This window comes from Macaca thibetana, chromosome 20 (genome assembly GCF_024542745.1).
Source record: "Macaca thibetana thibetana isolate TM-01 chromosome 20, ASM2454274v1, whole genome shotgun sequence".
NCBI lineage: Eukaryota > Metazoa > Chordata > Mammalia > Primates > Cercopithecidae > Macaca > Macaca thibetana.
In genome coordinates, this window is record NC_065597.1 from 23,693,127 (window position 1) to 23,717,582 (window position 24,456).

The 24,456-nt window shown below is 45.8% G+C and overlaps 1 protein-coding gene across 2 annotated transcripts in view; it reads right to left on the minus strand.

Annotated features, from left to right (window-relative positions):
• Positions 1-24,456, minus strand: part of CDYL2 (chromodomain Y like 2) — a 206,013-nt gene that overhangs the window by 63,691 nt on the left and 117,866 nt on the right. Inside the window, exons 1-2 of one of the 2 annotated variants that reach the window (XM_050773207.1) lie at positions 23,102-23,259; positions 19,469-20,060 (exon numbers count right to left, since the gene is read on the minus strand). In XM_050773207.1, coding sequence (XP_050629164.1) covers positions 19,469-20,060; positions 23,102-23,191 — 682 coding nt within the window. In that variant the 5' untranslated portion in view covers positions 23,192-23,259. Of the gene's footprint in view, positions 1-19,468; positions 20,061-23,101; positions 23,260-24,456 lie in introns of those variants that run through there. The other variant, XM_050773208.1, reaches the window with a different exon arrangement.

The following is a 24,456-nucleotide window of genomic DNA, read 5'->3' on the forward strand; positions in this document are numbered from 1 at the left end:
AGGAGAAGGGCTGGAGTTGGAAAACCCCGCCGATCACTCCTCCCACTTGTGCTTAGAGATGTGAGGCCAGAGGGCCCAATGTGCACCCTGAACTCTGCAGGTACATTGTAATCTCATGGCCAGTCACTGTCTCAGCCCCTAGTCCCATGTACAGAATCCTTGCTCTCAGGACCTGAATGCAATAGCGGAGCTCAAATTCACAGGTGCATTCAAGAAAAAAAAAAACTTAGCCACAGTTAGCTGCCATCTGGCATGTTAAAATTATGCCCGACAAAATCCATACACTTTGAATTTTAAGAAAGCTTGGGTTCTCAGATTACTCAGAGGTGCTCGATGTAGTGATTAGATGATCTTATGATGTTCATTGTCAAACGTCTAATTTTTTTTTTTTTTTTTTTTTTGAGATGGAGTCTCACTCTGTCGCCCAGGCTGGAGTGCAGTGGCGCAATCTCGGCTCACTGCAAGCTCCGCCTCCCGGGTTCACGCCATTCTCCGGCCTCAGCCTCTCCAGCAGCTGGGACTACAGGTGCATGCCACCATGCCCGGCTAATTTTTTTTGTATTTTTAGTAGAGACGGGGTTTCACTGTTTTAGCCAGGATGGTCTCGATCTCCTGACCTTGTGATCCGCCTGCCTCAGCCTCCCAAAGTGCTGGGATTACAGGCATGAGCCACCGCGCCCTGCCTAAACGTTTTAAATGGCAGTGTAAAGCATGAATTCAAAATGCAAAACTAACCTGATTAAAAGGAACTTTTTCTACAGATAAAATCATGTCTCCTGAATTAAAACCCTCCAAGGCCATGCTGACTCCAAAAGCTCTATTATACCAGGATCCTGGTATGTGGCAAACTATTCTGTAGGGTATCAAAGTATAAAGTGATTTCCTTTCAAATTCATTTTTATCACCTTTTCTTACAACTCTCCGCTCAAAAGCTCACACGCCTCCACTGTCTAGCCTCATCCTGTTTTCTGGCCTTAACTCCCACTCTTCCCCCTTGAACACCTTAACTTCCAGGACAGTCTGAGGTTCTCTGAAACTGACTTCTCCACCCTCTGAGCCATTACTTCCGCTGTTCCCTTGGCCAGGAATGTCATTTCCGTCCACCTTCACACATCTAATCCTCCAGGGCCACTTGAAATGCTTCTCTTCCAGACAGCTGTCTCTTCCTCCCCAAGCGCCGGGAACAGCCCATCCCCAGGGCTCCGGTGTCCTGGGCCTTCCTGAGTTCACAGGCTCAGCTTTGCAGCAGGTCACTGGGGACCAGCTGATCGCTTAATCAGCTTAATAAGCTTTGAGTTCTTTGGAAGACACGGCTGTGGTCATCTCTACAGCCTTAGTCCCCACCACATAGCGAGTGGAAAGCAAATGCCTCTTTAACTGAATTGTAGGGGGGAGAAAATGACCTCAAAAGGCTAAAAATTCTAAACAGTTTTCCAAACATGACGACGCTCTCTTCTGGCCTCCCAGATAGCCCTGTCCCTCAAGAAGCAGAAAAGTAGCATTTAGGAATCTAGGTCTCAAGCCAGGACAACGAGATCTGAATCCTGCAACAACCACCTACTGACTAGTAGACTGTAGGCAAGCTATTTCACCTGTATATACCTCAGTTTCCATATCTGTGAAATGGGAAGGGTAACCACCCTCCCTGCTAGGACTAACTGAGCTACTGCCAGTGCTAGCAAGAGGGCTTGGCTTACTTAGCAAGGGCTCAGTAAATGTTGGCTATTTTGACATGGTATGGAGATTCTCACTGTATCTGTCATTTCCCCATATATTTGTTTTCTTCCCTAAACTGTGTCTTGTCTTATTCATCATATCCCCAGAATGAGGCACGCTGAGACCTGCTTCTAGGTATAGAATGCTAGCTCACAGCAGTCATTTAATAAATATTTCATGAAGAAATCATAAATGGCATTAATGATGCTCGAAATAGATGTTACGTATTTTCTACACATCTTCTTAATTAAAATATAGTTCCTACTGTCCAGAACACTCTCCCCTCTCTTCTTCGCCGGACCAACCTCTATGTGTCCTTCAGGTGGAAGCTGTGTCTATAACCTCCTTGTTGCGGTGGTATCCACGTTCATGCAGGGCTCTCCCATATCTGCTCACAGTTCACTGGGATATTCGGCTCTTTCCTCAGTTCTTCCCACAGGACTATGAGCTGGGCTGTATCCTCAGCACCCAATGCCATGCCTGGCACACATGAGGGCTCCACAGGTCTTGTGGCCAGTTGTTTCTCACTCACCGCCACCAAGTATTAGGTTGGTGAAAAAGTAACTGAGGTTTTTGCCATTAAGAAAAAAAAAAAAAAGCAAAGACCGCAGTTACTTTTGCACCAACATGATAATACACAGAGTCGCTGGTGGATGCCAGGCCAGACATGGAGATGTCTTGTTAAACCTCCAGAAACTCAGGACAGACCCTCTTTCTGCCAGGGTGGGGAAGTGGGAGGGAATCGGGAAAGCAGCTGAGGTGGGAGAAGCTTCGGCTTCAGTGGAACAGAAGAAGAAAGAACAAACTGGGAGGCAGAACCTCCAACTCAGTGGCACTGTCGCCAAGATGGCAAGTGGAAAACTCAAGACTCTAACTTCCATGGAGAAGTCACAAAAGTAACAGAGTTCCTTGTCCTGCAACCCATTCTTGGTGATGTGGCAACAGGCACCCAGAGGCTGTCCCTCTTGAATTCGCCTTGCAGGCTTACGCAACAGAATAAAATATAATATCCTGGGATCGATGCAAAAGTGACAGGGCAGGCTGAGGATGGGGTAGAAAAGCACATTCTTGAGCAAAGTAGGAAGCTCCACCCAAAGCGGAGTCAGACAAAGAAGAGAAATGAAGACTCATGAGGCGTCAGGATCCACCGCTTCATCCTTTCCGGCAGGCTTGCTATTCCCGTACTACAGAGGTGAAAAGTGAGGCTCAAAAGCTGGTAAGACCTGCTTGGAGATGCTAAGAGGCAGTGTTTGTATTTGAACACATGGAGCTTCTATCTCCAAAGCCTGTGCCTGCTCTTACCAGTTTCTTCCCCTCTATGCTACCTGCAAAGTGAGAGCAATTTTAAAGGTGAAATCTTACAATCCTTCCGTAACTGGGGCTTCTATTAACAAGTCCACCAACTTCATGTTCTATGTTACCATCAAGGCAAAGCGAAGAACTGCGCAAAATACGGAGGCTGCAGCCCAAATGAGATGCACCCTGCTGAAAAGAACTCACAATGCCCTTGATGGGGGAGGGAGCCTGACGCTTTATTAAGAGTCCACTGTGACTTCGTGAATATGAAGGGAAGAGGAGCATAGCAAGTAGGGCCATTGTGGCAGATGTCGACAACAATCACCAGACGAGCCAATGGGAAGGGAATCCTGTCGTTGCTGTGAAGAGCCCTGACAAAATATAAGCTCTCCAGGACATGTTACCACGAGCAGGGGCTGTGAAGCCAGCACCCAGGACAACTCAAGGAGAGAGGGAGAGACTAGGCCAGGGGATGAGCAGCTGTGACACATGTCAGAAGGGTTTGCAGTCCTCTCTTTCATCTATTCATTCACCCACTCATTCATTTCTTAAGCACCTGCTAAGTGCCCAGCATTGTTAGGTGTTGGAGATACAGCTGTGAGCAAAAACAGAGACCATCCCTTCCCTCGTGGAACTTCTGATCTAGTGAAAGAGGCAGAGATTATGCGAAGAATCAGCGTGACCACTACAGACCAAGGTCAGTGCTGTCAACCAAGAAACACCATTCCATGTGTGCAAATAAAAACGGAAACTGAGCTACGCTGGCAGCCAGCAAAGGTTTCCATGGGGGAACTGCTGCTTGAGCCAGACCTGCAGGATGGGCAGAGGTTACTATTCACATGAGGGTTCACGGCAGGAGGCATTCAGGCAGAGGGAGTCACACATGCAGAACACAGACAGATGGGGAAGGCTTTCATCTATCTGGTTCTTAAGACAAGCCTGACCACCCGAGGAATTCCCTGGAATTCAGCCTCCTGTGCAGGCTGCTCTAGAATTGGCTGGACTGCTGTATTCTTTGTGATGTGTCAACAGGTACCCAGAGGCTGTCCCTCAGCTCTATGCCCTTGTACATGCTGTCACCACCCCCTGGCATCCCTGTCTTTTTCCTCAGTCATTCCGGCTCATTTTATCAGATTCCGCTCATGCATCGCCTCCTCCAAGAAGCCCTCAATAATTCCTTCCCCTAAGTAGGCTTTGGTGCCCTCACCTATGGCCCCACAATATCTTCTCCATGTCTCCATCACAGCATGAGGTATTGCAGTTATCTGTCTAAACAGTTCCTGGTATATGGCAGCCATTACTGAGTACTGGTTAGCATACATAGGAAAGGATTCATATATGTGTACGTATGTAAAGTGATTTAAAAAACAAATCGGGAAATACAAAGACTTCGTTGGAAAAAGGGGGAAAAATTGAAATAACAGTTAATATTTATCAAATGCCCACCACAAGCCAGCTAATAATGTTAAGCACTTCCTATAAACGAATTCACTTATTCTTTACCCCCAACCCATGAGGTATGAATAAATGCATCTTATAAATGAAGAATCTGGCCCAGAGAGGCTGGGTCATTTGTTCGAGGTCACGTGGCTGAATGCCCCTGACTCGCCATCACTGTTTCCGCAGCAGGACGGCACCCGGGCAATGCTCAGGGAGACACACGAGTGGCAGGAACGTGAGAAGACGCTCACCCTCATTTAGAAACCAAAATTAAAACAACAGGGCCTGGAAACGCATTACAAAGACTGGCCCTAGCCAGGTTTGGCAGGAGCAGGTCCCTTTGTAGGCAGCCCAGATGGCCATCTCAGGGGAACAGTTAAGTCCCTGCATGCCATAAATCCAGCAGCCAAAAACAGGGAGGCCGTTCCACACGTCCTGACTCAGAAAGAGTTCCAAGACAAGTTTTAAGTCAAAAAAGAAACTGCAGGACAAGGTGTTCTCACCACCTTCAGTCTTTACTCAGATGTCAACTTGGTGAGGCCTTGGCTAACAGATAAATAATGGATAAATGAATAGACGGCAGATGACAGACAGATATATACATATCAATACATATATACATGGAGAGAGAAATAAATCGGATAATTCCTGTTCATCACTCAACAAACAAGTATTTAAGTAAATATGTAATATGTATCACATATATAATACATGGTATGTAATAAATAACATAGATTTAACATATATAAATACATATACAAACATATAAACTTAGAGAATAGTCCCAAAAGACCCATAACCAAACATTAACAGAAGTCACCTCTAAATAGGATTTGGCAAGGGAGAATATGGAGACTTTAACTTTTAAAATGCTTATATTTTCCTCAGCACTTCAGGAGGCCAAGGCAGGCATTTCACTTGAGGTCAGGAGTTTGAGACCAGCCTGGCCAACATGGCAAAACCCCATCTCTACTAAAAATACAAAAATTAGCCAGGCACAGTGGTGGGTGCCTGTAATCTCAGCTACTCAGGAGGCTGAGGCGGGAGAATCACTTGAACCCATGGAGCAGAGGCTTCAGTGAGCCGAGATCGGCCCGCTGCACTCCAACCTGGGCGACAGAGTGAGATGCCATCTCAAATAATAATAATAATTTAAAAATAAAAATAAAATGCTTATATTTTCCATATTGTTTGAATTTTTTACAACTCGTGTATTTGTAACTTTAGAAAATAAAAAGAAGAGAGGAAAGGAGAAGAAAATGAAAAAAAGAAGAACATTTTAAGGACCTAGATATACCACACTGACAAATTTGTCTCCTCTTTCTCGAAACCACTCTAAAATGGCAATAAAAGATTATTTTTAAGTATTAACACAAGCAAAAATAAAGGAGAAGAGTCAACAGTGGGTGCCACATTTCTGCACAGTGGAAGATAATGGGCAGGGGACAGGCCAAGGTGATCAGCCTGGCTGGGCAGAGGAAGCATCCAGCAAAGTGCCAAGAAGAGGAAGCAGATACGATGATATACCGACCCCCAGGGCCCCACAGCCCGGGACGCAGAGGCCCCATGGATCATGGAAAGTGCTTCTGCCCTCACTGTAAGACTCAGGACAATGGTCCCCAGAACCAAGTCGGAAGTGGCCCTTTAGACGTCCCCCCTCCACCTCACTGCTGTCTTGTGGGGACAAGGAGCTGGGTCAAGCAGATGGTGGGAGGTGGTGGCACAGATCTGGGGCAGCAGAGAACAGACAGGTGCATGGGTGGAGCCATCAAAGCCAATCAGAGGTCAGTACCCGGGTCTCACTCAGTCGGGGGATGCCAGAATTGGGAGCTAGGACATCGGGAGAGGCCAAGCAGGAGGGTCGGTGGGCAAGACAGCTAAGTCTTATCCTCTGGCATGGTTTGTGGCCTCGGGCAGGTGCCCCCGCCGAAAACAGAGCCTGCGTTCTCCCTCCCTGAATAGTCGCTACAAAAGCTCCCTGTGCACCTGTCCGAACTTGGACAAGGAGCCTCCAGAAATGAGCTGAATATTTCTGCACACATGGACTGTGGTGACGCATGGCTCAGCCATGAGGGTGAGTGCACACCATGAGGGGCGTGACTGCAGACTGGCCACGACCCTGCCCAGCCAGACACACGCTCTGAGGAGCTAACTTGGTCCTGGGAGACCACCTGATCTCATCCATCTCCATGCAGGAATCCCTCTGCCTAAGTCTGCCTAAGCCCACCCCAACAACCCGTGACACGGAACACAACAACCTCATCAAGCAGCTCCAGCCACTGGGGGGCAGATTTATTAAACTGGAGTATTCAGAAATATGTTTTTAGTCTTCTCATTTCTTGCCTCCTTTTCCCTCAACAAAAGCCTATGACAAACCTTCACATGAAACAAACAAAACAGGAGTAATACAGTTTGCCTGTGTCCCCACCCAAATCTCATCTTGAATCGTAGCTCCCGTAAGCCTCATGTGTGGTGGGAGGGATGCAGCAGGAGGCGACTGGCTCATGGTGGTGGTTACTCTCATGCTGTTCTTGTGATACTGAAGTCAGTTCTCATGAGAGCTGATGGTTTTAGAAGGGGCTTTCCCCCGTTTGCTCAGCACTTCTTGCTGCCACCACAGGAAGTATGTGTTTGCTTCCCTTTCCGCCATGTTTATAAGTTTCCTGAGGCTTCCACAGCCCTGTGGAACCGTGAGTCAATTAAACCTCTTTCCTTTATAAATTTCCCAGTCTCGGGTGTGTCTTTATTAGCAGTGTGAGAATAGACTAATACAAGCAGCTACTGTGGCTGACATGGAGAAGGGAGTGCTGGAGTCCACCCACCCGGCTTCTCACCAGGAGGCCTTCAGGGAACCCCAGGGCTCCGTGGATGGCAACGTCTTACTGACATGAGGCACACGAACCTATTTCCAGGCTCATTTTGCCCCAGGGTCTCGATTTTCTTTCTGGGACAGGATGAAAGAAGTCAAGGAGAAGCCATGTTGCAATATAAAAAGTGCGAATCGAGGCCTCGAGGCTGGCGCTCCCAGGAACACTGCAACCTAGTCAGGTTGCACACGAGGAAGATAAAAGGAGCTTTATACACAGGGGCTTGCCTCACCAGCTGTTATTCCACCCCCTGGAATAACATGAATATCTAAAGAAGGCTGCCTCAGGGTTTCGTCTCCTAGGTTCTCCTCTTCTAACCAGTCCAGGGTTCTGACTTTTCTCTATGGAATCCCTGACCCCAGTGGAGGCTTCTCTCTCCTGCCCCAGCCCCTACCAAATCTCTTTTCTTTGATGTTTCCCTGGAGTCACCCACATCCTGGGCTCCTTATTAATAGCTCTCCAGGGAGCGGACAGGTGGGTATAGGTAGTAGAGGTGTCTGGGGCAGCCCTTAATGGAGAATGTCTATCAGCTGAGCTGCCCAGTGGGTTTAAAGGGGGTGGGACAGAGTTAGGGACAAGCCAGAGGAAGGCCAGAGTGACTGACGTAGAGGTCAGAACCAGATTTTGATATTTCTGCCAGTTCATCAAAAATTTAGGACCAGTTCTTCCACGGATGACCTGCATTACAGTGGCTGCCACAAGTACAACAGGGGGTTCTCTGGCACCCAGGCCCCTCCTGCACCTGGCCCCAGCCTGCCTCTCAGCTGTCGACCAAGTCTTTCCCTAAGCACACCAGCTCCTGCCCTAAACGCATCTCCTCACCAACCAGCAAACATGTTCTGGGCTCTCCTCCTTTGCCATACCAGACCTCTTCCCTGTGTATCTGAATTCTCTCCAACCTCAAAAGACAGGAGTGAACCAACCACAAAAAGGAAGTTACAAAGAGTACTTGAGCATGCAGAGAAAAAGCTCAGCTTCAGTGGAGACTAAAGAAATGCAAATAAACGATATTGAGGCTCCTCTTGTTCCCCTTAAACACACACGTCTGGCAAGGCAATGACAAAACTAGAAAATTATACCTTACTGGTCATCGTTATTCTTTTTTTGATGGGGTTAGGAGGATACGGCAAAATTCGCAGTATAATCCTGCCTCTGGGAATCTAGTCTAGAAAAATAATCCGGAAAAAAATGAAAGAAAACCAAAGAAGTTTAGACCTAACCTAAATGTCCAACAACAAGAGACTGGCTACATAAGTCAAATATTGCACCGGTTAGGTATCCCTTATCCAAAACGTGTGGGATCAGAAGTGTTTTGGATTTCTGATTTTTTCAGATTTTGGAATATTTGTATTATACTTACCAGTTAAGCATCCCTAATCTGATCACTGAATGCTCCAATGAGCATCTCCTTTAAGCATAATTTTGATGTTCAGAAAGTTCTGGATTTTGGAGCATTTCAGATTTTGGACTTGGGGATATTCAACCTGTATATCCTTCTGAAAACATATAAATGGCACTACTAAAATTCCAATATGAAGAGTTGCCCAATATGGAAATAGATGGTAACAGACATACGTTACATTGAGAAGAAAAATCAAAATGCAAGTGGGTTCATACAAAATGTTCTACACACACAGAGAGACATACACATACACAGAGATGAGAAGAACAGGCTTTTCCCTCTGTGTGATTAAGATCTAATGATAAAGTCAGATATCACAGGATAAGGTGATGTAAGAAAGCCATTTTAAAATGCCCAGGAAAAGAAAGTAAGTAAGTAAGAAAGAAAAGAAAGAAGGAAAGAAGCAAAGGAAAGAAAAAGGAAAAAGGAAAGGATAAGGATAAGGAAAAGGAAAGGAAAAGAAAGCGAAAGGAAAAGGAAAAGGAAAGGAAGAAAGAGGATCACAATTCTGGCTCTACCTTGTTACTATCTGGAGGCTGCAGGCCAGTTGCCTAACTAACTTCATAAAGCCTCCATATCTTTATGTGTAAACCAGGGATAAAAAGACAACCTACTTCATAGAATTGTCAGGATTAACAGAGCTGCTAAATGTAACATCCTTAGCCCACCAACACCTGACTCATAGCAAGGGCTTAATAAATATCTGTTGTTGGTGCCATTGCTGCTATTGTCATTATTAACAGCAGCTCATTGGGCACTAGGAAGGCTCACGTTAGCTTGAATAAAACACTGTCAGGCAGTAAGTGTATAGAAATGTATCCTAGGATTAGATAAGTGTTTTGTGTCTTGTAGGAGCACTTGCCTCCCATCTCTAAAATCAACAAGGGAGGCTGGGCATGGCGGCTCATGCCTGTAATCCCAGCACTTTGGGAGGCTGAGGTGGGTGGGTCACTTGAGGTCAGGAGTTCAAGATCAGCCTGACCAACATGGTGAAACCCCGTTTCTACTAAAAGTACAAAAAAATTAGCTGGGCATGGTGGCATGCACCTGTAATCCCAGCTATTCAGGAGGCTGAGCCAGGAGAATCGTTTGGACCCGGGAGGTGGAGGTTGCAGTGAGCCGAGATCATGCCATTGCACTCCAGCCTAGGCGACAGAGCAAGACTCTATCTCAAAAATAAATAATCTTTAAAAAATAAACAAGGGAATTTAAGTCAACTTCAACACTTGCCAGTTATATCGAAGTCCACACCAAGTAGATTATTTTGTTTAAACAAAATAATTATTTCGCTTGAATGAAATAATCTACTTGATGTAGCGTTTGCTATTTCTTCTAGCACTGAAATAAACTTTGACAACTAAGGTAGTTTCCTTTATAATTCATAGATGTGCATGTGGGCTTAAATGAAATAATTTTAATAATCTAGATGACAAAATTAACATTTCCTCGTTACCAGCTGGTTTCTTGCCCATTCAAGAATACAAACCAATATGCATACCCTTTCTTCCCCTCACATTCTCCTAAATGCCTGTGGTGGGATGAATAGCAAATTCTTAAAGATATCATATCCTAATCCCTGGGACCTGAGAATGTGGTGTCTGACATGGCAAAATGGACTTTGTGAATGTGATAAAGTTATGGATTTTGAGATGGGAGATTATCCTGGATTGTCTTGGTTGGTTCAGTGTAATCACACTCCTTGGAAGAGGGAGGCAGGGCGCTTGACGTCAAGAAAAGGAGATGTGAGGATGGATGCAAAGGTTAGAGAGATGAGGGACCATGAGCCAAGGAGTATGTGCAGCCTCTGGAAGCTGGAAAAGGCAAGGAAATGGATTCTCCCGCAGGGCCTCCAGAAGGAGCACAGTCCTGCCAATGCATTTTAGATTTCTGACTCCGGAACTGTAAGGGAAGAAGAGGTGGTGTTGCTTTAAGCCACCAAGTTGGTAGGAATTTGTTACAGCAGCCACAGGGAACTAATACAGTGTCCCTTGGTTCACTAAGAGCACTTCCATTTCCCAGATGGGAGCCTGGGCTCACGAGTGGGCACTGTGGTTCCATTCCAGCTCCACCTTCTGTGACACTTGGACCACCTTAAGCAATGCACGTGTCTTCTTTAAGCATCAATTTTCCAGTGTAGAAATGGGGGCTGTCGAGGAAATTCAATGCACACCTTCTTGGAGAGCATTTAGAAGGCTCCCTTGCACATGACAAGCAGTAGGGAAAGGGTAGCTGTTATTTTGCATCCTACTTAGCTAGCTTCTTTTTCTTCTCCTTTTTTTTTTTTAAACAAAAACAGCTTTACTGAGATTTATTTTACATACTATAAAATTCACCCATATAAAGTGCACAATTCAGTGACTTTTAGTGTGACTTGCAGAGTTGTGCAACTGTCCCCATAATCTAATTCCAGAACAGTTTCATTGCCCCAAATGAAATGCCGTAACCATTAGCGGTCACCCCCCACTCCCTCCTCCCCTCAGCTCCTGGCAACCACTCAGCTACTTTCTGTCTCTACAGATTCACCTACTCTGGACGTTTGATATAAATGGAATCACATCATATGTGGTTTTGAGGTTCATCCACGTTGCCGTGTGTGTCCACTCTTGATTGCTCTTTATGACTGAATAACATCCGTCGTATGGAAAGACAATATTTTGTTTATCCACTCATCAGTTGGTGAAGATCTTTGTCCTTTTTTTGCAATTTCTTCTAGCATTGAAGTAAACTTTGACAACTGAGGGAGTTCCCTTTACAATGCATAGATGTGCAGGTGTGTGCGTATATATGATGTGTGCATGAGTGTGTGATGTGAATATGTGCATGTATGTGTACATGCATGCGTGTATGTCTTTTAATCGAAGGTCCTAAGGAAAATCACCAGGACCAGAGGTTCCACCTCCCTGGAATGCCAAGTCAGCATCTCTGATACTATTGAAGATGCCTCGAAGGCAGGCCCAGGGCTGTTGGCCAGCACAATGCCCTTGCCACCTGGGAAAGGTCTGTTGGCTTCCACCTGAACCCTTAAAGTACCTTTCTTCATTTATAAAACTGGTCAGAGACCTGCAACAGCTTCAGCATCACCAGATCCAGCATCACACCCTAATTCCTTCCCTCAGTGCTGTGTCTTACACTTGCTGAGCCTCAGTTTCCCCATCTATAAACAAGGTTAATCCCAGGTAACCTTGTTATGTTGCTATGTTGTTAAACTGCTATATCAGAGAACCACTGAGGAAATTAAATCACATTTAGTAGATCAAATACAAAGAGCTAGGCTTTGCCTTCAGTAGGAACTCAAGAAATGTTAGCTACCATTGCTACCATCACCACCACCACCACTGCTGCCACCATTACCATCATCATTCATGAAGACTGCTTGCTTTGTGTGAGCAGTCAGGGTGGAGGAGGGCCCTGGGGTCCACCTCAATGGGGGGAGACTGGCTTTTCGCCGACATTAGTAGGTGAATTTTTATTATTGTTTTGGAACCCTCTACAGATACTGTACCCGCTTACTGCTTGCTCCTGATGGGGGATTGCTTCTACTCCCCCACTGCACCCTTCTTGGAAGTCCCCTGATGGACAGCCATGAGCAAACAGTGCCTAAGACTTTCCTAAGGACATTGAGGGAGGAAAACGACAGCCGAGCAGATAGGAAAAGCAATTAGTTGGTTTCTAAAACTTGACAGTGGTCAAGACTCCATCATCCTCTTCTGGGCACCAAAATCAAATCCAGAATTCAGGAACCAAGCGGGGAGAATCGATTCTCCCCTTGGATCTGCCACAGGTCAAGCTGCTCCTGGTTAAAGAGCCAGATTTCCCATCACAGTCTGGCACTTTCTGCGTGCACAGGGCAGTGGCCAAGTTGGACAAGGTCTTAACACCACCACGTCAAAGGGTCTTAAGTTAGTTCATTAGCACAAGTTCCTTACTTGCCACACTTCGAAAGACAAAAGATTAAAAAACCCTCAAGTTTTTGTTGTTCCTGATTTGGAAAAATCATCTGCTTGTAAAAATCAAAAAGGTTAGTGAAAGTGTATTGGCCTTGGGGTGGGTACTTGAAGTGTGTCAGGAAGAACAGCTGGGCTCAGGGAAGTGGATACAGGGATACCCGTGCTGACAAGAGGCTGCCCCAGGGGCACCCTTCCTGACCTCTCAGTGATTCCCCAGATAGTGTGGGGCCAACGCCCATGACACTCAGAGCCTTCCTGAGCCAGTTTCCCTGGGCCTCTTCTGAGACAAGCTAGGCACCTAGAGAAGCAGTGGTGATTCTAAAGGTAATGAACTGGGGTCATTACCTTTGGCTCAGGGCAAGGAGTGAGACGTTTCTCAAACAGTCATAATTTTGAGGAAGTATCAAGGGAACTGTAATAAACCCAGAAGGTTATTCAGGACTTTCGCTACTACATTCTGAAGTGAGATTGACTTATAATTTGCCTTTCTCCTACTCTCTTTGTCTGGTTTGGAAATCCAGGTCATACTGACCTCATCACAGGAGCTGGGAGTATTTTCTCTTTTTCCTGTTCTCCGTAACCATTTGGAGAAGGGAGGGGTTATCTGCTCCAGAACGTGTGGTCAGATGAACTATTCTAGAATGTTTAGATTTGCCTGCAAAACCCTCTGGGCCTTGTGTTCCTCCTTTCTTGCTTCTTCTGAGGACTTTTTAACAATCAATTCAATTTCTTTTTTTCTCTCTTTTTTTTTTTTTTTTTTTTTTTTAGACAGAGTCTCGCTCTGTTGCCCAGGCCGGAGTACAATGGCGCAATCACAGCTCACTGCAGCCTCGACCTCCTGGGCTCAAGTGATCCTCCCACCTCAGCTCCCTAGGTAGCTGGGACTACAGGCATGCACCATCACACCTGGCTAAGTTTTGTATTTTTTTGGAGAGACAGGGTTTCGCCATGTTGCCCAGCCTGGTCTTGAACTCCTGGGCTCAAGCTATCCACCCGCTCAGCCTCCCAAAGTGCTGGGATTACAGGCGTGAACCACCGCTCCTGGCCCAATTTCTTTAATAGTTAATTCTCTCTTCAGGCTTTCTAGCCCTACTTTAGGCTGTTTTGTTGAGTTGTATTTCTCTATGGAAGTGATTATTTTATCTAGGTTTTCAAATTGAGTGGCATGGAGTTATTTACAGCATTTCAGGCTCAGAAAGACCATACCCATCTATCAATAAATACGGAGGGTGTCGGCCACGCGCAGTGGCTCACACCTGTAATCCCAGCACTTAGGGAGGCCGAGGCGGGCAGACCACGAGGTCAGGAGATCGAGACCATCCTGGCCAACATGGTGAAACCCCATCTCTACTAAAAATACAAAAATTAGCTGGTGTGGTGGTGCGTGCCTGTAGTCTCAGCTACTCAGGAGACTAAGGCAGGAGAATGGCATGAACCCAGGAGGCAGAGCTTGCAGTGAGCCGAGATCACACCACTGCACTCCAGCCTTGGTGACAGAGCAAGACTCCGTCTCAATAAACAAACAAACAAACAAACAAAGAGGGTGTCAAAGAAGTACATCCTGTGCCACCAAGCAGTGCCACCAAGCACTCCTGACCCTCCCCCAGTACAACATGTTTTTGTCAGCAATCAGGGTTTAGGAAAATTTTACTGCCTGGAATCCAGCTGGGTCATGGTATAGAGGCCAGTTCTATAGTTAAGTTTGTAGTCAAATTGCCTGAGTTTCTCTCCTAATACCAACCTGGGCTCTTGTAACCTTGGTCTCCACCTCTGTAAAATGGGTAGAACAACCACCTCTCAGGACTGCCATGAGGATCACACTAGGTACTCCGGAAACTCCAAGGCCTCATCTCAGGGAAGTACTTATACTCTAAAACTTTCAACCTTACGGCTTTTCATTTCACAAACTTTCCATTTACAAAGTCTTATGAATGCCAACTCCAGATGCAGAGCATAAGCACTTCAAGTTTCCTCAATCCCACCACCTGGCAGGCACAACACCATCCGCATTTTCATCCCCACCATCTTAGGGCTTATTAGTCTAGAGCAGGAGTTCTGAAACTGGGCTCACTGGACCAACAGCAGCGTCTAGGAACTTCTGCTGGAGGTGCAGATTCTCAGGCTTCGCGCTACACCTACTAAATCAGAATGCTGAAGGTAGACTGAACAGTCTGTGTTTCACCATGCCCTCCTGCCCTCCCGGGGACTCTGATGCTGGATCCAAGTTTGGGAGCCCCTAGATTCTCAAAAGCCATAGGGCACTTCCCATGCTTGCACTTATTTCCCAAGTGCTTTTAAAACACGGTTCTCTATTATGCTCAATAAAGGGAAAAATGATAATCATATTGAAAAAGTGAGTAGGAAGAGATAAACAAACGTTCCAGAAGTGAAAGCTGAGATCATTTTAAAAGATCAATGGAGAGAAAATGGCAAATGTTGCGTGTGTTGTGTGGGATGACTCGTTCAATGGTAGAGATAATTCTGCAAACACTGAATCATGCAATGTGTGAGATGCAACGTCTGTGCAGCAGACAACAGTCATCAAGACGCAAGGAAAAGGATCTCAAACATCCTTTCAGAAATGTGGACATGGGGCCACAAGCCTGACATCAACAGTGATGCTCATCACCTTCCTGGTAATTTGGAGAACGCTGCAAGTCTTTATGCTATTCTAGGGCTCAAAGAGAAACGATGGCTCCTAGTTAGGGATGTTTCACAGGTTAAAGGCCCATGTGAATCCATAAAACACCGATGCTTTGGCCTGTTTAGACAAGAGTGCTAAGCAGTTCACCACGCCAGAACCACAGCAAGGGTTAGCAAACCCACCAGCTTTTCCATACTGATGAAACCAGTGCAGCTTTAGAAAAAAAGAGAGAGAGAGAGAGAGAGAGAGAGAGAGAGAGAGAGAGGTCTAGTAGAAAGTGTAAGCAAGGCAGAGAAACTGTCAGGTTTTAAAACTTTGAAGGACCAGATCACATTCCTTCTCACAAGCTTCACATCCAGGGAGGAAAGATGGATCCACCAACAAACGGATCTATGAACCATCTCTTACAACCAAACACATCTGCTGGAGCTCCCGTTTATACCTGTGACTGCTACAATTCAGCATGAACGTGCAAAATCCACCCCCAACCCCCCTGAGATCCTGATTCACTCAACTGGGATAGAGCCCATTTTAACAAGCTCCCCAAGGGATACTGAGGCAGATGGGCCCCGGATCACAAAGCCAGTACTCATTACCGAAGACTCAGAATCAAGAGCAGTGTAGAATGGCTGCACACGCCCCACAAACACTGCTGGGGAAAAAACGCAGTCTGAAACCAAAACACCACCCGCCAGAGCCCCAATTTAGCATTTGTTCCACAGCAGATCAGGGAAGTCAGCAGTAAATGAGTAACATGTTACATAAGTTGCTGTTCTGTATGCAGAACCTTAACTCACCAAAGAGAAGTTAAAACCATATAAAAAGCACCAGCCCACCCCCAAAACAAATGCTGTGCAACTGTAGCCAGGATCCCCCAACCCCTTCTGCTGGGCTAAGATGAGCCCTCCTTTGTGCTGCAACCCCCCAGGGCTCACCCTTGGGCCCCTGGAGACTGGATCCTTCAGTCCAGATCAGGGAAGGTGAGGTTAGGAAAGAGGGTAGAAGGAGGACATTCATGGCCACGTGGGCATGAACGCCGGCTTCAGCAAAGCTTCCCTCTGGCTGAAAACACACATGGAAACACGTTTTGCTGGACTACACCTCTGGCCTGTTGCTGAAAAGTTCTGGAACCACAGCATCCCCTCTCTCTTGAGTCTTGTCCAAGAACCTCAAACCACTCTCTTCAACATTCTCCTTCTCTCTCAGACAAGGATTCTCAGTCTTTTTGTCTTCCCAGTTCCCCCAAACCTGGCTAACAAGTTAGTTCTGATTAGAATGTGAAAGGCTGATGGCTGGGACAATTATCACACCAGTGACCACAGAAGATGTCATTGCAGGTATGGTGAAGCCATGCACATGTATGTAACATGTGTTACTCCTTGCATGGAGCCAGCCTCAGGCACCTTCTCAGCATGAGGCCAGAGGCCAGCATTCCAACTTCCTGGCAAGTTTCAGAGGGAAAAGTCCATACCTATCTCTTTATTACTCTACTTCAAGCACCCAGCATGGTGAATAACTCTTAGGAAGTGATCAAAAAATCAGTATTGAATTGAATTAAATTGACACCTGATGTGAAACTTCAAGGCCCCACCCCCCACAAATTTGGCCACAAAGGTCGTCTCAAAATGCAGTACAGTCACCCAGGAAGCTTGTTACAAGTCCATCTCCTGGGCTCCACCCCAGACTAAGGAAATCAGACTCCATGGGATCTGCATCTCTCACCAGTTGCCAGGTAATCTAATACATGCAGAATCTGAGAGCCAGTGCCTTAACTTTACAACAGGATCTCACGGGCACCAATGCTATGGGATGTGATTAAGCAAGAGTCCTTTTGAAACAGACAAAACAGAACAAAATAGAGGCCGGCATAGTTCAAGTAGGAGTAGAGAACATACAAGGTCAGGCAAACATGAGGAAGATAAGAGATCAGAGACAAGAAAGGTCTAGAATAGCATTTTGGAGCTAATAGGACTATCAACGGATCTCAACAGGTTGGCTCTCCTGTTTCCCCTGCTTGTGGGGTACCATGCCTTATCACCAGATCATGGACCAGGGGGTATCAGCAAAGCCGAAGGGTGAAGAGCACAGAGCTGGCAGATCTGCCTCACTGCAGAAGGTTGCACAGCACAAGAGGCACACCCTCATGTAGACCTCTGCGAGTCTGGCTTCTCTCCTCCACACTGCACTGTCAGCTACAGTCAGCAAATCTTCCTCCCTCATGCTTTACTCTTGGGTTGCCCCATATGAGCAGGGCAGGGGGCTGCTAACAGCTGGAATGCAGGGAACCCTGCCAGAGCCTTGCCCCTGCACCCAAGGGGCCACAAAAGCTCCCCTCGCCACCCTTCCTGAGACAGGGAACTCCGCCACCGCCGGCAGCCGTCACAGCAACATCAAACACGGGTGTTTATGCCAAGCCCCATTTACACGAGCCCACTTCTTCTCGAGAGATGAATTTCTAAAACAAACAGCTTTTACATATGTTCACAGGCACAGTCACGTCAGCATCAGGGATCCCCAGACGGAAACATGAGTCAGTCTGGGGCAAAGATGCTAAGTAAATCCTGTTTGGGTGAAATTCCTCTCTCTGGAGAAACAGGCGCCTCAACACGGATTGCTCAGATTTCTCAGCAAGAGTCCCTAAAGACAGCAAACTCTCGCAGGGGAGCCCGTTCTGCACATTCTGGACTCTAAATCTACCATCGTCACACTGAGGTGTGTTGGCCTCATCACCCCAACCTTCTGTGAGCCCTTCTAACCATTCCCCCTGCACCCCAGCATCCCTGTCCCCACATGCACCCTGGTTTCATTGGGGAATCTGATGGCCCTGCCCTGTTGGGCAATGGTTGCCCACACTCCTGTAAGATTTCTGGACATTCCAAGGCTTGGGTCTCTGGCAGCCAAAGAGACAAATGCCACCAGGTAGACACACAGGTGTCTGAGAAGTAAGGGACTGCACATCACTGATAACTGGCACAAGCAGCTAACCTGAAAGACTGATGCCATGAAGGACTTCGGTAAGGAGCAAAGTGACCACACAGGAAATCTCAGGTTTGGGAGCATGAACTACATGGGTCATTACCTCCTGTTTCCTTAATTTTGCCTATAGAGACTTTGGAAAAAAGAGGAATTCCATAACCTAACACAACATACGCAGGCTATGTTAGAGTAAGAGGGTACAAACCGAAAGAATTAGTGCAGGATGAGGTCAAGACAGCATTTAGGACCCACTAGAGTCTGAAGGTTATGTTCCCCCAAATTTCATATGAAGAAACCTAACACAAAACGCAATCACAACATTAAGAGGTGGGGCCTATAGGAGGTAATTAACTCATAAGAGCTCCGTTCTTGTGAACGGGATTAGTGCCCTTATAAAAGAGGCTGAAGGGTGCTGCCTTGCCCCTTCTATCATGTGAGGACACAGAAGGTACCAGGTAAGAGGAACAGGCCCTCGCCTAATGCAGCATCTGCTGGTGCCTTCATCATGGACTTCTAGCCTCCAGAATTGTGAGAAACTGGATTTCTAATTTTCATAAATTACCCACTCTAAGGTGTTTTGTGACAGCAGCCGGAACAGACTAAGACAGGACCTAACATAGGCCAATCATCCAACCTAGAGACAGCAAAAGGGCAAGAGGTTCCAGCATAGGCGCTGGCGTGGTGAACTCCAAGTCCACACTGCATGTGAGAAGACGGCGTGGACCCCAACCCAGACCCCACCTCTCTGGGCTACACTGCTGGGGGCATGATGAGGCTGCAAGCAAGGGCTCTGCACCGTGACCTGGGAGGCACTGGCCCGCTGAGGACACAAGTCTTGGGTCCTGGGGGTGAGGACCTGAGCTGCCCTCAGAGAAGTGGATCTAGAGGGGTCACCATGGCCTTGGGTGTCTTGAAGTACAGTCTGGAACTTTGGACCCATTCCAGACCTTGGCTGGAACATCAGAGGCTTAGCCTCTCCACAAGCATGAGGGTCTGTAACCAACACGGGCCTATGACCGAGTCTACAAAGCTCTAGGTGAGACAGATGAAGGGGGAATCACTGGTGAGCTAAGAGGTGGGGATGGAGGTGGGGGGGTCTTATGTATGTCCCTAAGCTGCAGGCAGAGCTCCCCTTTCGCCATGGCCAGAGCCAAACCCAAGAGAAAGAAAAGCTACAAACCGAGCCCGTTCTCCACCAGCGTGGCATGGTTAACGTCGCAATCGCCCACATCTTGCTCTCCAACGTGATCATTCAAATCCAAGCCAGGCTGATGGGACCCGTTTCCAAAGTGCCTCTCATCCTTCTCAGAGCCGGCGTCCCCGTTTTCCATCCCGTTCTGAGCCTTTTTCAGGGGCATTATTTGCAAACCACTGGGGGTAGTCCTGTAAGACACCGTCTTGGCAGCCCTGTCGCCTCCTGCAGGGGGCTTGCCTGAATACCCCTTTTTTGGCTTGGCCAGAGGAGGGTTAATTCGCTTCCGTTTATGGGAGGTCCCCTTGCTCTTTCCAGGATCCGAAGGTCTGTGGGAGAGTTTCTCAACAGATGGGCCTCGACCGTCACGCAGGAGCTTGGAGGTGCTGGACTGCTTCCCTGACTTGATCCTCTTGTCCTTGGACACGTGCAGCCCATTGAATTCATCAATAAACTCCTCACAGTGCAAGAGGTGGTGCTCTGGCTCCCACGTGTCCTCTGTGCTCCCGTAGCCTTTCCATCGGATAAGATACTCCCATTTTCCTTTCTTGTTCTTCCTCTTGTCTACAATCCTTTCAACCTGCGATACAAGACGAGAGGGTCAGAAAACAGAGAGAGGGGGAGGAATGAAGTCAGTTCCAGGCATCAAGAACAGCATAAAGCCTTTGGGATAGAGGCATCTACCCTAGCCAGGGGGTGAGCCACAAGCTGTTCAATGCCAGAAGCCAACACTGGCAGGAGGGTTCAAGAAGGCTGGTTTATTTTATGACATCACTGTATGGAACCCAAGGCACATGCAGTCATTTCCCATGACCACTCTAGATGCCGCGCCCAGCTGGTGGTAGCCACATGTCCATCCAGGCTTACTTTTATTTGAAATTGCATTGCAAGTTTTCACAAAAGATCTTTATTCTTTTCATTGCACCAAAGTAGACACAGGCTATTAAAGACCAATTTGGTGTGAGTTCTTCATCCTAATTTATAAGAAGTAATATTTATTGAGCAATTATATGGGAGGTACTATGCCAATTTATCCTCACTTATAATAATACCGATGATCAGTAACATTCATTGGGTGCTTATGAGGCAGACACTACACTAAATGCTGGGCATAGACTCTCCCATCTCATTTTCTCCTGGACAACAACTCAATGAGGTATTTTTCTATCCTCAATTTACAGAGAATGAGGGCTCAGGGAGACCAAGTAACTTAACCAAGTTCCAGAATAATAAGGGCAGAACTGGGGTTTGAACCACTCTCACTTCTTACTAGGCCACACTAACTCTCTTAACTGCAAAAATCTTCCATAGTGACCAAAAACGACTTGAGTTGAAAACGTCCAGTTCTCCCCACACAGTTCCCCCAGCTGCAACACAGAGGCGCAGCTAGGAGGCAAAGAGATAGGTAACATTTGTTGAGTACCTACTATGCACCTCATGTGTCCCCATGGCTGTACACCACTATCATTTTTCCATTTGATAGATGAAGATATTGTGTGTAAGGCAACTCGCCTACCATGCACAGCTCAGAGGCGATACTGGTGGGATTTGAACCTTCATGTGTCAGGCTCCAAAGCCATAAGCTACTGTCTACATGTCTTCAAAGGCAAGAAAACCTCCCCTGTCTTTATGTAATCCCATGGAAAAATACACTTGGAAAATGCCAGTCCTGATGCTAATAACTGTTGGATTTAAGTGAAGGTTATGTGAGGGTTCATTTAGTATTCTTTCAACTTTGCTGTAGATTTGAAACTTTTTCAATTAAAAGAAGGTGGAAAATTCCCAATGTTATACACCCCAAACGCTAAATTTCAATGAAAAAAGTAGGCAGTTATATTCAAAAGTTTATTCTACTTCAATGTCAATATAATATGCTTTTCTAGAATGGAATTTTGACCCAATAAAATTAAGTCAAGTGAGGAATAAGCCTCTGAAACGTACAAAAAGAAAAATAAAACAGGTGAGCAAAAATGAGTACAGTCATAGTTGATAATTGTTGAAGATGGGTAATGAATACACGGGGTAATTTATATGGCTGTTTATGTTTACGTGTTTGAATTTTAGTATGTTTAGAATTTTAATCCTAAAAAGAAAAAAACTTTGAAAAGTGGGATCGTCTCATCAATGGCTTTTGTACAACAGAGACTATGCAAAATAATTAAACCACTTTCTTTGCTTTGCACTTAATAAATATGCAAATAACTAGACCATACTGCCTCTTTATAATACTGCCTCTTCATAGACAATTTAAATTGCTTCCTTAATTGATTTATCTCCATCCAAATCTGCTATCAACATTTGTTTCCTTATTAAATGCCTGTGAACATGTCTTTTAGATTTATTAGATAATTTTTAGATATAATACACAAACTCTGTAACATTTTTTAAAAAGTAAAATCATGCCTAACTAATCCAATATCCAACCTTCGGGTTAAGGAATGGGGTTACTGAGTATTCCTTTATAATAATGCTTCAGAATGCCAAGGATTTCTGGAAGAGTCTGCAGCTTTGCTCATTTTGTGACCACTGTAGGAAGAAACTCTCTACAGGTTTACTGAGGGAGGAAAGAGAGTAAGCAACCCGGCACGGCCTAAAACAGCAGCATTTGTGAGGACACCAACCTAGGAACAGCAGCAGAACCCAGATATTTCCTGGGAGCTAAGGGATGTGGTGTATCCTCATGGAGGCCTCAAGCTCTAGAAAATATATGCTCACTTCCCGGGATGGAGAAATTTCTTCCCCAGGATGAAGTGGAGGACCATGTTAGACAAATAGTCAATACAATGGATGAGTGCGTGGGTGGACAGATGGATGGGTGGGTGGATGGATTGATAAATGGATAAATGGATAGATGGAAGGTGGGATGTATGGGTGACTAGATGTATAAATAAATGAATGGATGGATGGATGGATGGATGGATGGATGGATGGATGGATGGATGGATGGATGTGGGATGGATGAAAAGGTGGGGATAGAGGTGGGTTCATAAATGGATGGGTAGATGAATAGATGACACTTATCAATATGGCATTAGTAAAATATTTAAGAACAGGGCTTTGTAACAAAACAATCTGTTTTAAATCCCCTGCTGTGCCTCTTATCATGTGTTCTTGAGCAAGTTACTAAACTTCTTTGGGCCTCAGATGACTCATAGAGCAAGGCAGAAGTAACAGTGCCTATCTTTTGGGGTTGTTGTGGGAAATACACAACTATGTATGTTTGCATTCCACAGTAATCTTGCATAGCTTCCTGTGACCACAAACCTTGGTGGTGTCTAAAGACAGAATGTTCCTCCACCTTTCACAATATGACCCCTTAAAACAGTCAACTCCTCCCTGGGAAGAAGAGTGAGTAGACCTACTTAGATAAGTGCTTCCATGTATGGAAGGTGGCTATGCATAGTTGGGCTGCATGAAAAGCTGAAGGTTAGCAAGGGTGCAGGGTCTAGATGGCTATTTGGGGCCATACTGGAGTCGGAGCTTAGTTTGTTCCCTCCAAATCACTGGAGGTTTCAATCACAGAGTCACAGGTAGCTTTATGGCAGACATCGAGGCTAGTTCTTCTACCTCTGGTCCCATCCACAAAGCTACTGGGTGGCTTGTCAACAATTTCTACTTAACCCAATAGCAATGATGAGCAGTATTAACAGGACCATCTCTAATAGCCTGGTATGTGGAGGAAGACATTTGGCTCTGTCGCTTTCTATCCATATGACCTTGGGCATGTCACCCAACCTCTCTGGCCTTGGTATCTCCATCTGTAAAATATATAATAATAAAGAAAAAATGAAAGAATTAAGATACAAGATCACTACAAGATGAACGGATGACTCTGATACATATGAACTTCAGTTGACAAAGCTGCTTTTATATATATTGTTTCACGCCCAATTTAAAAAAGCAAACAAACACAAGGTTTTTGCAGGTTCAGAAAACACTGCTTTTCCTGAAACACTGGAATAACCATGAAAAACTCAGGGGAAAGCTGGCTCCCAAATAGCCCAGCATACTTTGATCTCCGGCATCTCTTGGGATCTAATCTTCTATACATCTCTGTGTAGGCTTCTGACTCTTTTCCTCTTCTCAGGAGAACCTCAAACAGAACCTGAATTCTAATTTGTTTTGTTGATAAGAAAAGCCCAAGTCGTTTAGGACTTGACCTTGCATATGATTGCAACATTCTCTCTCTGGGAAATTCTTTCTTCTTAAGCTCCCCCAAAACCTCCTCCACTGTCTCATAACTCCTCATATCAAAAAAAAAAAAAAAAAACAACCAGAGAGCTCACCCCCCTGGTCCTGGCAGCTCTGTCTCCTGATGCTCTACCCCCACTCTACCTGGGCAGGCCACTTGCTTCACCTGAAGCTCAGTCCTTCCAAATGGAAACAATAATTAATTCTCTTCCCTTTATTTGCACATATGAATGAATGAATGAATGAATGAACAAATAAATTAATGCATGATATTAGAAAATCCTGTATTTTCTCAAAAATAAGCAACTTCTTTTCTCAAATAAGCAACTTCTTTTCTCACCAACTTCTTTTCTCAAAAATAAGCAATCTGAGATGCTGAACTATTCCTCAGAGCTCAATCAAATAATTCATTAACATTTACTCTCCGTGATCCCTGCTACTGTGAGACTCTGCTCTATTGCAGGTGGGGCGCAGGGAAATGCTGATGCAATTATTACCGGTGCCAGGATGCCACCTGGATGGCTGTCTCAGTAGGATTAATAATGATGACAATCATCTTGACTGGTATATGCAAGTTCCAGGAACTGTGTAAATCACTTTCAGGTGTTAGATTTCACCTTATGCCCAGCCTTCCAGCTGGATATCATTCTCCTCATTTGACAGGGAGGAAACTGAGGCTCAGAGAAGGCAGGTAAGTTTCCCTTGATCATACAGTCTGTAGCTGGTTAACCAAGATTTGAACCCAAGTTCATCTGACTCCAACAGCCTCAGTTCCTAGTCACATC